General features: G+C 38.8%; 3 protein-coding genes across 5 annotated transcripts in view; 2 read left to right on the top strand and 1 right to left on the bottom strand.

Annotated features, from left to right (window-relative positions):
* Positions 1–5,126, bottom strand: part of suco (SUN domain containing ossification factor) — a 38,870-nt gene extending 33,744 nt beyond the window's left edge. For all 3 annotated transcript variants that reach the window (XM_042005416.1, XM_042005417.1, XM_042005419.1), the window contains exon 1: positions 4,858–5,126. In XM_042005416.1, coding sequence (XP_041861350.1) covers positions 4,858–4,910 — 53 coding nt within the window. In that variant the 5' untranslated portion in view covers positions 4,911–5,126. The remainder of the gene's footprint in view (positions 1–4,857) is intronic.
* Positions 5,127–6,165: 1,039 nt separating this feature from the next.
* Positions 6,166–9,831, top strand: tmed5 (transmembrane p24 trafficking protein 5). Its single transcript, XM_042005533.1, has 4 exons — positions 6,166–6,489; positions 7,204–7,301; positions 7,378–7,561; positions 8,173–9,831. The coding sequence occupies exons 1-4, from the start codon at positions 6,301–6,303 to the stop codon at positions 8,389–8,391; spliced, it is 690 nt and encodes a 229-aa protein (XP_041861467.1). The 5' UTR covers positions 6,166–6,300; the 3' UTR covers positions 8,392–9,831.
* Positions 9,832–10,792: 961 nt separating this feature from the next.
* pigc (phosphatidylinositol glycan anchor biosynthesis, class C) lies at positions 10,793–13,879 on the top strand. Its single transcript, XM_042005532.1, has 3 exons — positions 10,793–10,896; positions 11,511–11,742; positions 11,836–13,879. Exons 2-3 carry the CDS (start codon positions 11,515–11,517, stop codon positions 12,490–12,492), a joined length of 885 nt encoding a protein of 294 aa, XP_041861466.1. The 5' UTR covers positions 10,793–10,896; positions 11,511–11,514; the 3' UTR covers positions 12,493–13,879.
* The last annotated feature ends 186 nt before the right edge of the window (positions 13,880–14,065 follow it).

Genomic DNA, 14,065 nt, shown 5'->3' with positions numbered 1-14,065 from the left:
TCCGCTTAAGACACATAATAGAGTTAGAAATCAGCTATGTGTGTTTCCTGTGCGAGTTCATGGGAAAATCAGCACCAGTCTAACTTTTTTTAACACAGAAAATGTTATGAACACTTTTTGATATGACTTTAATTCTGAATAGTTTTTACATCCAACACTGAATCTAGAGCAAGTGCTGGATTGGGTCGTGCAACTTGGACACAGGAAAACTGGCAGCCAAGAAGCCTCTTTGTGCTCTCCACCAGCCTCCATGGCATGTGGGCAGGAACAATACACCATGTCCAGTCCAGCTCTGTCTCCTCACATAAAACTGATCTGTCAACCCACGGTGGTAAACCCTCGGGTGGCTACAGTACACGCATGGACTGACCTAATGGGGCTCTAGTCTGTCAGCAAAAAGTTGAGGACAGTAGAAGGCTGCTATAAAACTTTAAAGAGATTTACAAAATGTTAATAAAACCACTGCTAGTGGAGTAGATGCAGAGTCAGAGTTAAATATCTAAAGACTGATGGTGGAATCTAGTTATAGTTTTCATTTTATTTTGGCTGCCAATGAGAAAATATATCTGATCACTACAAAAATAGGTAATTAACTTAAAGTGGTGAGCTAATTCTTTTTAAGACTTTTATTTTTTTTCAAATTCATTTATGATAATGCCAAGCAAATACCAGAGAAAGCTGTGAAGTAAACATGGCTGAGGTTGACAGGATCCCAGTCTGGTTTATGTGTTTGAGAGGATGATTCAGCAGTTTTCTGACATGCAGATCAAATGTCATGTTTGCTTTAACAGATAACCCTTGTTACGTCTTTATTTTGCTTAATCCAATTCCCGTCTTTACCAGTTAATCAATGGTTAAAATTTGTGTGCATAGATAAATAGCACTGATGTGAAAATTGACATTTTGCATGAAAAACATGCAAACCAGATCATTACTCATTAACTCTTCTTTGTTCTTCTTAAGTTTTCTCTAAGTGAAATGAGTTTATATCACAATAAGCAATTTTTTCATCTCATCTCACAAAATTTCATAATGGAGAAAACTAAAGCTGTAGAGTGACATGTGATGAAGATATCCAATCAGTTAACCAAAAAAGACAATTATGTATGAAGCCAAATAACTAAAAACATGAATAAAAACATTATAAGCCATCATATTTTCTCTACCCACCAATAAAAAGACAACATTTGAGTTTGTCCAGTAGGATAGTACCAGAAAAAAACAACAGCAATAAACGGGTAAGCTAATACAGAGAGGAAATGCTGGCATGTGCATGCACACGCGTGCCGTAAATCAAAACAGCCTGGGGGTATTACAGGACCATAAAGTTACAAGCTGACCGGATGCAATGAATAACTTAGAGGCGATGAGCTTCAGGAAAAAGCTTAAGTAAGAAGCCTCCCATGGTAGGTTTTGCAACCCTGCTGCTGGCGTCCCCTATAGCTGAAATATCCCCTACACACATAAAACATAGTCTGTGTGTCAGCACCGAGGGTGGGAAATGCTGGTGGAAAATGTTTGGACCGCTATAAGACAACAGCCTCCCTGACTATAGGTGCATGGGGGCTGTGAGGTGAGCTCATAAAGCTCTGCTCATACTATAGATGATCTCTGAGGAAGAACATGTTGGACAAGCAAAATGATATGGTACTCCCATTCCTGACACTATCAAAGCAGACGTAAACTACACATCACTTAAAGCAATTTACACTGTGCCAGTATTATTGCATGAGCCAAATCAACAAATAATACAAATACAAAATCATAATAACCAGTATGTTAGAAGTCCAACTCTAGGTGATTTTTTTAAACCTGTAGGAGGTCTATATCCCTGCCTTCACAGTCTATAGGAATACAATAGAAACCCCCCCAACATATCAGTTGGCTACAGTTACCTCTTGAGTGGTAATCATGTTACATAACAACAATAATCTTCAAATGGCTGTGAAACTAATAGGCCTATAACACAGGGACGGAGCAGCATGATGTAGACATCCTTGCTTAAAGAAGCCTCTGTGAAAATGGAACAAACAAAATTCTTCTTTGTGGCTCTGGGATGGTTTTTACATAACATTCAATGTCAATTCCTTGACAAAAATATAAGCAAATTTATGACCTGCAATAAGTGCTAACAAACAGCCCTCTGTCAATGTCTCAGCAGTAAAGTTAACATCTAAATGAGAAAACTCTATGTCTGTGGTAGCAAACCATCATTACTGACAATCAGCCTGGCTGGAAATGTGCACCCTCACGCAAATGGTCTCCAGAACGCATACACTTAGTTTATCCAGCAATGCTGATGTCAACAGCCTGAGATAGCATACCGTAAAGGCAGTAAGATCCCTTTTGCTGACAACGTGAGTGAAGAGGAAGCATGACACACACGTAACACACTGTGCCTATCAAATACTTGTGCATAGAAATAAACAACTATGAGGAGACAGCACCCTCAAAAGTATAAAAGATAATAAATAGCATAAGAAATAAACATCTGAATGATTAATATTAACATTAGATCTGTTCATTTCAAGCTGCACAAGGTTATTACAAAACATTTGGTGAGTCATGGTTGCACCCCTCACTCCTTTCCCTCAAATAGTCATTTACCACCAGCCAGCCTTCTAACACACAGCCTCTGTTCAATGCCCCAAATCACTGCTGCCTTGGAAACCCTTGGATTACTGCAAGGACTGCATTCCCCATGTCTCTGTTCCTACTAGGACGTGTGAGCACTGGCATAGGAGAGTGAGAAGCCAACAGCACGACGCTAAAAAGGGTATGAATTAGGAATGAGGCCTGTGCATGGAGCATGGTCTTTCATAAGTTTGCAATGAAAAAGCGCACTGATGTTTTACACAAGCAAACCCTTGATCTGAAAGGCTTTAATCAAATTTGGTTGTTACTAGGAACTAAGGCCAGTCTCACTCGTGGGTTTAATTTATGAATTTAATATTTCCATAGACCTTTATCAAATTTAAATGGCTACGACCAATACCACAGCTCATTGGAGCCATTGTTGCCATTTCACCGGTATTACTTTAAGGTTTTTTTTTTATTTTATTTTTCCTCCCCAGCACCAAGGACAAAAATGTATGTTAAATGTTATCTGTAAAAAAACTAACCTTGTTTTATGGAAATGCAATCACTTGGGAAAAAAGGAGAAAAAGCATTACAATTTGGAACTAATGGATGGGGTAGTCTGTTTTAGTCTCTATAAGCAAAGTAGTTTATTTTTAGTCTGACCAAAGGACCAAACTGAATCTCTTTAGCAAATCATGAAAACTGTGACGGTACGGCAATACACTGTACAAAAAACAGCTTTACTTATTAAAGACAGCATTACAAAACACCAATCTCTAGTTTGATCAATAAAAAATGAGCACTAAAATAACTTTCCAATGCAAGAAGGAAACTGAAAAGTGTGTGCTTTATACTATGATGATCATTGACCTCAAGTATGAGGATATAAACAGTAGAAACGGAAACTTTATTTATATAGCGCTTTCACATACCAAGAGGTACCCAAAGTGCTGCACAGGTAAAATAATAGTACAAAATAAAATATCAAACAAGTATGCTGTGTGTTACTACAGCAAAACTACTCCAGACACCCTTCTGGAAACGAAGGGACTGGGTGGGTGTTAGCTTTCTGAAAAAAAGCATAAGGAAAGGCATACGGTTATCCGCTGGAACTTTGATGTTGCGGTTTTGCTAAATGAAAGTGTTAGTTTTTATAATTATTAAACTATCAAATGTTTTGTTATCATTTTCCAGTCATAGAAAGCTAACCCTGCACACTGTCAAAGACAGTGACTGTGAGTGGTTATAGCAAAAATGATCCAAGACAGTTCTGCTCTGCAAACCTTGGACTAGATAGCTAGCTGATCCTGAGTCACCAATCTGGATAAAGTTGGCATGCTAGCTGGACTGCTAATCCACTTCTACACACCCCTGTGTATTGTTACCTGCTGCGTGCCTCTGAGATTAAACAAATTCAAGTTTGAATTGCTCTACAAGACCTCTGCCCACAGTATTTGAGAACAATAGTTTTAAGAAGGCAGCTTATTAATATAACACAATGTTATAACGGATCCCTATAAAAATTGCTTGTATAATGATGCTAATTTTCATATTTTCCTCTTAGATCATCTTATTTTTATGAGCACTTGTTTGTCTATATATAGACTGTTTAAGTTTTTACCAACACTAACTGTTTTGGTAATTCATTAACTGGGCATGCAATGCAAATATTGTTTGTACTTACTCAAAGCCAAATAGAAATGTTTAGTTTAATTTATCTTATAAATAATTATACACAGTTAGATATAGCTTTTTATTTCACAGAATCACGTTAGGGTTTAGCACTGATAAAATAGCCAGTTGAAGTATTGTGTTACAGGAGGATACAACTAATAATCTTGAGTGGAAAGGAGATTTTTTTTTCCAACATTAATTGTACCAACCAGCAAAGAATTAACATATGCCATCACTGCCCAACTTAGACTAGCTAGCTGTTCAACAGCTGGCTTCAATACCTACTAGCCCATTAAAAAACATTTAAACAGCTAACAGTCAGTTCTGACAAGCACCTATAAAATTATCTCAAAGCTGTTGTCCTGACTTACATATACACACAACGTTATACGCTCTAACAAGCCAGTGATGTTAGCTTTGTAGCAGGAGTGATTCTTGTCACCTAACATTTGATTACTGGCGAATATAAGGCCGCGAAAAGACACCGAGCAAAACAACATTTCGGGTTAAAATTATAAGGGAACACAGTCAACCCGTCATTATAACGGTTACCAGTCAAATATGTAGTTAATAATGTCAATAGAGGTATCAGGCCAAGCTTACCAGCACAGGAGAGCTACAATGAGGCACACCAACAAAACGCGCAGCCTCTTCATTATCTTCCCGCGGGGACCAACATCCTCGCTTTTTGGGTTTTCTTTCTAAACTGTCGCGGCTGCACGATACACCGTACGCAAGCGTTCTGTGGGCTGAGAGCCTGCTTTTAATAAAAATAAACAAATTATTGTCGTCTGAGGGTAAAAGCTACACTTAAAGTGAGCTATTTCTTATTATGCGGACGAGCTATCCGCCTCTTTTTCAGCTTCAGTGGCCACTGCTGTTGACGGGTAGCTGGGCTCCTGGTAAATTTAACCTCCCCCTCAGCGTTTAACCAATCAATTCAGTCCTACGTATTGTTAGTCCAATCAGAAAAGACAAGGCGACGTCGTATTTGCGAGAAACCCCGCCCCCGCTGGAGTGAGGATGAGTTGGTGACTGTGGAGCAGGACGCGTCACTAATACTTCGATAAGCAAACAAGTAAAGCACACAATACCTAAAATGATTGTGCAATAATATTCTGTATGATTCTGTATAATTTTTTTTCGTTCTTGCTTTTGTTTCTTTGGCCATATAATTTAATCAGATGTGTGGTGAGTGTTTTGGGGTTGTGAACACAATGTACTCTACTTCAACATCGCAAAACCACCTTAAAGAAACTTTAAAAGTTTCGTTTGTTTGTTTGTTTGTTTTTTTAAACCCGACGAAGTACTTTGAAAACATAAATTCCCTATCAAACTTGAATGTTACTTAAAGCCCTGACTTATCACAAGCTATAGGCTACTGATGAAACCATCATGTCATGCAAAGCTGAATATTTCCGTGGTAAATCTATGAATTATTAAAATAAGTCAGATCGTTATTGTCCCATAGTGTTTCTTTCTTTATTACTATTACTATTATTTTTTATCATAGAATATTATAAGCCAGCTGGGTAGAGAAATCTTTCGAAAGAATACGAAAATCGTAACCAAGACTCTACAATTTTAGTTCAGCTTTTAGCCCTGTTAGGTATTGTTAATTGCACTTTTATTAATAAAATGAGTAATACATTCACTTTAATTCGTTAGTTCCCGTTTCCTCGATCTGCTCCACATGGCAGAAAAGAACTACACGTCCCAAAATGCAACACGAGAAAGGCTCTACAGTTTGCCTGTTATTAATATTTTGTTTTAATGTATTTAATCCATTTACACGTTCATACGAATCAATTACAGAATGAATCAAATAAAACATTGCTCAATTTGCTTTTGACTGAAGCATAACATTTTTAATTGGTATTTTAAACAGGCGGGGTCCTGAGATGCCAACGGCAGACTTTACTACTGAATAAGAACATTTTAACAGAAGTCAACTTTGGACGCGCAGCGCGATTTTAACGAGGATTTCTTCCCCAGACATTGACATATTATTTGGTTGTTTGGATTTTCTGGGCAGCACATTTGATCATGGGCCCATTTCGGATATTTTTGTGCTTACTGTTCGCGTTTCTTTCGCTTGTCTTGGAGAGGTTTGTGGTGCTGGCTGCTTTTTCCCAGGGTATGGACAGCGACTTCACATTCACCCTACCTGCTGGACGAAAGGAGTGTTTCTTCCAGACCATGAAGAAGCATGCCTCACTGGAGATTGAATATCAGGTGATAAGGACTTTTAAAAGTTGGATAATCTCACATTAAACTGTTTTCTAGGAAAACTAAAACTTTCAGTTTCTGCCGGGACTTTACAAAATCAATAAAAGCGAGTCAGCCTCGACATATTACACATGTCCAACCTGCTATTTAACAATTTATTACGATTTTCCTTAGTGGTCCTTATACAGAACCTCTCTAGAGTTTCCGTTCATTCAGCCACACTACCCACCGTCGTATTTTGTTATATTAGTTGCATAATGTAGCAGAGCCGGTAGATTAAGTGTTTCACACCCTGATTTTCATATTGCTCTGAACCCGTTTAGCTGGTCAGTTTGTAAGTGTGTGCACATGTATCTCTCTTTCTCTCAGAGCTCTATGACTGTGGCAATGCGGGGCATTCCAAACATCTTATAAATCTTGTGTATGCGTTAATAGAGCCCCAGGCTTGTTGTGTATGAATGAAAACAAGGAAGCGCATGAGACGGAAAAACTAGCATTTCTCATTTACAGGCTTCCAAAGGTAACTTTTGGGGCTCTGCTGCCAGTTGCACTCTCTAGGTTTTGATATTGCAAATTAGTATTAAACATGACTTTTTAAACATCAGGTTTATCACTTAACTTAAAACTACCTAAAATGGTTTTCTTTTTTTATGCCTAAAAATACTGACAGACATTTTATACACTAATACCACCTCTCTCATTTACTTCTACCATCCACAGGTATTAGATGGTGCAGGCCTCGATGTAGATTTCCTCATCTCCTCTCCTTCTGGACAGCTGTTGTTTAATGACTACCACAAGTCAGATGGCGTCCACACGTAAGCGGCTGGTATGAAATGGGCAGTAATGGCTCGGTGGCATGTTGTAGCTCTTACAGCTTGTTCTCTTGTTCAGTATAGAAACCGAGGAGGAAGGAGACTACATGTTCTGCTTTGACAACACATTCAGCACTCTCTCCGAGAAGCTCATCTTCTTTGAACTGATCCTGGACAACATGAATACAGAAGAAGACCCTGACGACTGGAAGGAGTATGTCCATGGGACAGATATGCTGGACATGAAGCTTGAAGACATCATGGTGAGGGTGCAGTCAGTTGCTGAAGCTAAAAGATCTGTTTATGTGGGAATCTAAACAGCGTTATTCAAATTTTAAAACCTATCTGCAGTGTTTCTTCTTTTATTTATTCACATTTGACATTTAGACTTTATCCTTGTGATGTTTGCCAACACTGATTTGTCACAGTGTCACTAATGCTCACAGGATGACACAAATGACCCAACAGATTGCATGCTTTTGTGAGCAAAAACACTCAGTGGTTTACAAGAATAGACTATCATGAACTCTTGCCTATAGGGTGGTGGCAGCCAATTGTTTCAGCTTGCACCACAGCCGCCCCTTTTTCTATGAGGGGCCTTAATTTGTGTCAGAAGTCATGCAGCCATTTAATGGTTAGAGGCAGGAAATATGTTTGCCAGATGTAGGGGAAGTTTTGTCCTCACAGAGCAAGGAAAACACCTGACCAAGCTGCTTTGTTTACAAACTTTAAAAAGTTTTTACTGTTTTTTTTTTTTTTTTTTTTGGCTTTACAATTGTACACACAGGGTTTCCTTTAGGATCTGCATACAGACAACATATTAGCCCTCTGCTCAGGTGCAGTTAATCTGACACATTTCTCTCCTCTCCTCCAGGACACCATCAACAATGTCAAGTCTCGGCTGGGCAAAAGTGTTCAGATACAGAATTTGCTACGAGCGTTCGAGGCTCGTGACCGAAACATCCAGGAAAGTAACTTTGAAAGGGTGAACTTTTGGTCCTTGGTCAATCTCGTCGTGATGGTGATGGTGTCAGGGCTTCAGGTTTATCTAGTCCGCTCGCTGTTTGAAGATAAAAGGAAAATTCGCACATAACTGCAACAGAAATGGATGGAAAGAGAACAAACAAATAAACAAAAAAAAAAAAACTAATTCTCTTATAACAAATACCTTACGTTTTCTAGGTTTCCCCACTTGTTAGGTTCAAGATGTCACACACAGACATGCATGCACACAAACACAGACACCACCAGAGCAAATTCACCTGTTTCTCTAGGTTTCAGCCCACTGGAGTTTGGAAGACAGTGTGAATACAAACTTGGGAACAAGACAGTGATTATCATCCTCTTTATCTATTTGTTAGTAAAAGTGGCATTTGTAATGTTGCTGTTTGACACCCAAGGAACTGTGGAATAGAAGGACACCCCTTGGCCACAATTTGTGGATTCATGGCCTGGGTGGCTGGCAGCTCCACTGCCTTCATGGCTGCTGGTGGGTGTCTGCTTACAGCCCACCTACCGTGTGAAGATGTGAGCCTGCCTGTCTCTCTGGTGACACGAGTCTATTTCTATCTTACTGACACCTGGAAGGTCATTGCTATGATGGCATTGCATTGCTCAGATAAATGTGCTTCAGCTTCCAATGCCTCGGCTACGTCAGCCTTCTTTCAGGTTGTATCTGTGCATTGAGTCCACGACTTGTTACAAACTCCTCTGAATATTGCACTGCCTCCGATGCCACAGAACAACAGATTTCTTTGTCTTTACATTTTTAGGCACTGAAGTTTTAGAAACAGATCACAGGCCCACCAAAATGGGTTAAACTTAATCCTGATTTGTGTGAAGCACCTATCAGGATGTTTTAACTCGTATAGCTTGTATTCTGTTCAGATGCTGCTGTGACTTGTCATTTTGTTTGGATTTTTTTTTTCTCAGCTCCACCGATGAACCCAGTAGCTTACTTCCCTGGCTGGAAAGCTCCATGTTGCCATCTTGTGACTTTAATCTGTTCTGTAAGATATAGACCATACAGTAAGATTGTGTCATTACAGTTTATAGCCTTATGTTAGAAATGAATAAAACCAAAATGTTGTGGCCTAGTTAAGATAATAGAAAATTGCCATAAATAATTGTGTGTGCATTTATCTCACTGACTTTGTTGAGTGCCTGAAGACAGACGTCTAGCTATGAGAAAGCCTTCCATCTCACTTTATTTCTTTTTCATCGGTCCAGCTGCTGTTACATGATATTCCAGTGTGTTGAGTGCTATATATTGAGATTCTGTAAGATTTTTTTAAGGATTTCTAATAAATCATTCTGATCAGTTTTAAAGTACCCTTAAAATCTCACAAATGTAAAGTTTCCAAAAAGTATTTCTATTACTGAGCAACAGAGTTTTAAAGTTTCAGAGATACAATCTTTCTGTTACAGAAAAATCCTATGATGGCAGAGTGGATGAAGAAGGAACTGACTAGATATTTATTCGATTAATGTCCTGTAGTTGTAAATGTGTATAAATTAAACAGCCTTATCTTTTTCTGTCCTGTGTGTTTTTTTTCCTTTTTTTCTATTTTGGTGTTTGCTTGGATCCACATAAAGCTTCTGCTATCGTTCCTGAGTTCCATTTTTCAAGTACAATCAAACTTCTATGCACACATACATACATCAATGCATACAAACACCATATATATATATATATATATATATACATACATACATACATACATACATACATACATACATACATGTGAATATATTTTACATGAAAGCTTTGTCCATACTCATGTAGACCAGATACATAAGATATGTCTATGAATACACATAATTTTAAATGTGTAAACAAATTTAATGACTAGATTTTATGTTTCAATAAGTGCTGTTGTAATGTTATTTTAAACTGTCCTTTTGATGGCATTTATTTTGGCTTTAGGTAGTTATTTCCAGCTGCATGCCTAGTGGTGTACCCATGTATATTTATACTAAGATTTAGGGGTTGTAAAGTATTTAAGTTTTCGAAAGTGTCTACTGAACAAAAAAAACTGTATATGGAGGCAGTGTATCAACCAACTGAAGATGCTGAGATTTGATCAGATATTTTAATGCAAACCATCCTAGATATGTGTGACGTAGGAGAGCTGAACAGAAGGGGAAGTGGCAAATAATTGTTTTTAAAATAAATGCATTTTTTATTTACTTACTTGACCATCTGATTTTTTGCAGGGCATCCACTCCTTCTGGAAACACGTCTGTATTCCCCAATCTGTAAAATGAATTACTTTATTACAATTATTATTTAATAAATGTCTCAACTATAAAACATTTAAGTCTGAAAATAACTATTTACCTTTCACGTGGTATGGTGGTCTGATGATTGGGACGTATTGTTTCAACATATAATGGATCACATGCAATATAGGAATCTAGTGACACAAAAAGAAAAAAAAAACTTATCAGTTTGATTGACAATCGGCATCGTGCGTTTCTGCCGCTTGAACACCAGGGGGCAGTGTGAGCGCCAGGCCAGCAGACTGCTTTACTTCCGGGACATGGTGATGGTCGTGATGGGACTGTAGCACAAACTCCGGACAAAATCACAGCCTAGGTAAAGCGTTTTGACTTTTCAGGTATTGACGCGGTACTTTAAGCAATAATGAACATGTTGATGTTTCTAGACTCATGTTTAAATGGTATGTATGATTTTATGATCGCGCCAATCCGGAAGAACCGGCGGATCATACCTGTCTGTCAGATACGTTCATACATCTGACAGCTGCGGATTTGAGCTGTAGATAAATCAAGAAGAATTACCTCTTACGATGTCTTTTTGAGGCAAACTAAGTGTATTCATGTTAACTGAACAATCATTTACCAAAAAATAGATCCTGTTTAATTTGACCTCATAAAGACACTGTTCCAGTTTTCGTTATTTTCTATTCATACTCTTATTTACCACTGGTATTACTCAATATATAAGCCTTAAAACTGGGATTTTCATCCGGATCTTTGTTTTAGACTGTAGGGCTCACAGTGAAGACATGGACATTATGATAATAAACTAAAGTATCATTTCCGTTCTGATTGGAAATTGTTCAAAACAAATAATTTTCATGTGCCTACATTGTAATGTTGTATCTGGGCCAAACATTGTGCTACCAGCTACCTTCAAAAATGGAATAACCTTAGGGTTCACAGTCTTGACCATCTGTACTTGATCAGGGTGATGGGGGCAGACGGTGCCCCGGATCAGACGGAGCCTTGGCGGAAGGTGCTGTGGGAGCGTCAGCCATTCCCCGACAACTACGTGGATCAGAGGTTCCTGGAGGAATTACGGAGGAATGAGGGCATCCGGGTGTATCGCTACTGGGCTGTAGTCAAAGAAGCAGGCTTTGTGGGACAGCAGCTTTCCTGTGTGGCCATTTTTATCACCTTGTGGCTCTACATGGAGCAGGTATGGAACATCTATGGAAGTCATGCAACTCATAAGGACTGCAGCCTTACAGAATAAAATGTATAAGTTATCATCGCCTCTGCTTTCTCGCAGGGTCAGCTGGCTCCTGAGACGTTGTTGTGGACCAGCTTGGTCTGTGCCTTGCTGGGTTATGGACTTCACCAAGTTTTGACAACTCAAACTGAATCATGTAGTCAACCGCGTACACATCTGGCTAATTTACAGAGCGCTGCCATTTTCCTTTCCTTCACCTTTGGTTTCTCACCAGTTCTTAAAACATTAACAGAGTCTGTGAGTACAGACACAGTCTACGCCATGTCTGCTGTAATGCTGCTGGCCCACCTGTTGTCATTTCCTTACTCCCAGCCTTCACCCCCTGGCAGCCTCTCCCTAAATGCAGCCTTGTTTGCATCAGTGTGTTTGGCTTCAAGGCTACCTGGTGCTCTGCACACCTTTGCCATGCTCAGCTGTGCCCTGCTGGTGTTCGCACTTTGGCCCTGTCTGCTGCAGAAGATGAGGGAGAGCACCTCACACCAGTTTACTGGGGTTTGTTTGGGAGTATGTATCGGAGGAGTAGGAGGTCTGGGGTCTCAGTCGATGGGTGGAGCCGTGCTCTTATCCCTGGCCTTAGTTAGTGTGACGTTACTCTGCCCCTTGCTGCTCATCAAGTTGCAGAGGCACAAGGACAACATTCATGGACCTTGGGATGAGGCTGAGATTTGTGAGGATCTTAGCCGTTTCCTTAACTAATGAACAAAATAAAACAGATTTAAACTGGGCTACTACCTACCCAAGGTACTCAAGATGTTGGCCAAATTGACATTTAACTAACTTGCTTTGCTGTGAGACTGCAGTTTGTTAAATCTGCCCATTTTAAGTGACAAATTTACCACTAACATCTATCGGTATTGAGAGCTACAGCTAGGGCTGGGCAATATGGCCTTAGAATAAAATCTGAGATTTTTTCTTACCAAATCCGATTTCTGATTTTAATCGATTTATTCCTTTTCTTTTTTTAAAAGCATATTAAACTTATTAAAAATACATTTATTTATATGAATGAATGAATGACAGCAAAAAAAAAAAAGTAAATAACACTTCCACTGTGTAAATGACTTCATATCTTGCATTGAAATATGGAACACAACTGCATCCCTGACTTCTTTCCATCTAGATCCTTATCATATGCGATCCACTGTGGAAATAATTCCCCTGATGTAGGTCGTCTCTTAATGAATTTGTGGGCTAAAGTTGTATTCTGCATCTCAAAGAGAGCAGCATTTGTCACTGCAGTTATTGTCACAGCGAAGTTCCAGGCATAAATGACGGCTCACTTCACTTTAAATCTGTTAGTATTTTAGACAAATACTGTTCTGGTGCGGAGAGACGGCTGAGTCCACTGCTAACTATGGAAGCCCAAGGGTAGCGTGTGTGGTGCATATACAAGAGAAAAATCCAGATTTTCATTAAAATAAATTGTCAGAAACTGAAAATTCAATTTATTGATTCCATTAATTAATCGCCCAGCCCTAGCTGCAGCAAATAATAATCATGCACATATCACACAAGAAGTTTTTAATGTCAAAGCTGCTACTATTTTGTACTGTAATCACTGACCACAGAATTTGAACTGAGGGTACTGATGTGCAGAGCTGACCTACACATCTGGAAACACATGATGCTATGCACCATTTGGTATCAGTGATGTTTAAAGTCTATGTGAGATATTCCATGTTTATATGTAAATCAATATGAACAAGGGCTTTTTTCCAAGAGGTATCATTATATATATATATATATATATATATATATGCTCTATAATATTAGGTCTATAATAACGAGCAAATAATTAGTACACAGGGGACAGAAAGCTGCTCCACAGTCAAAATGTCAGCTATGGCTCTCTTCCGTCTCCAGTGGGTGTCTTCATCATTAGTAAACCCTTTAATATCAGCTGCTGTGCTGAGTAAATCATCTTAAACCAAAACAGCGTGGAGTTAAGCTAACCTGGTTGTAACATAACTAGTCTTCACGTGACTCATTTTTCTTTTCGGTTAGCATTCATTGTTAACTTAATTAAAGTTAATGTTTATTTTTAAAAATGTGTAAAATAAATTAAATAAATTCAACAAGTAAGGACACGTTTAGTTTCTCATTTCTGGCTTTATGAGAAAAATTGAAAACAGAAATCAGAACGACGGCTCATTCAACCACTGTAAACATTACCACTACATTGTGTTATAGTACTGAGAACGAAGGCAGCAGAGCTCGCAACAATGCGTGCTGGTCGCTAGGTGTCATACCTTCATCTCTGTTCTCTTTG

Source organism: Melanotaenia boesemani, chromosome 14, assembly GCF_017639745.1.
Source record: "Melanotaenia boesemani isolate fMelBoe1 chromosome 14, fMelBoe1.pri, whole genome shotgun sequence".
In the NCBI taxonomy this organism is placed as follows: domain Eukaryota; kingdom Metazoa; phylum Chordata; class Actinopteri; order Atheriniformes; family Melanotaeniidae; genus Melanotaenia; species Melanotaenia boesemani.
This window is presented reverse-complemented; position numbering and strand designations above follow the sequence as displayed.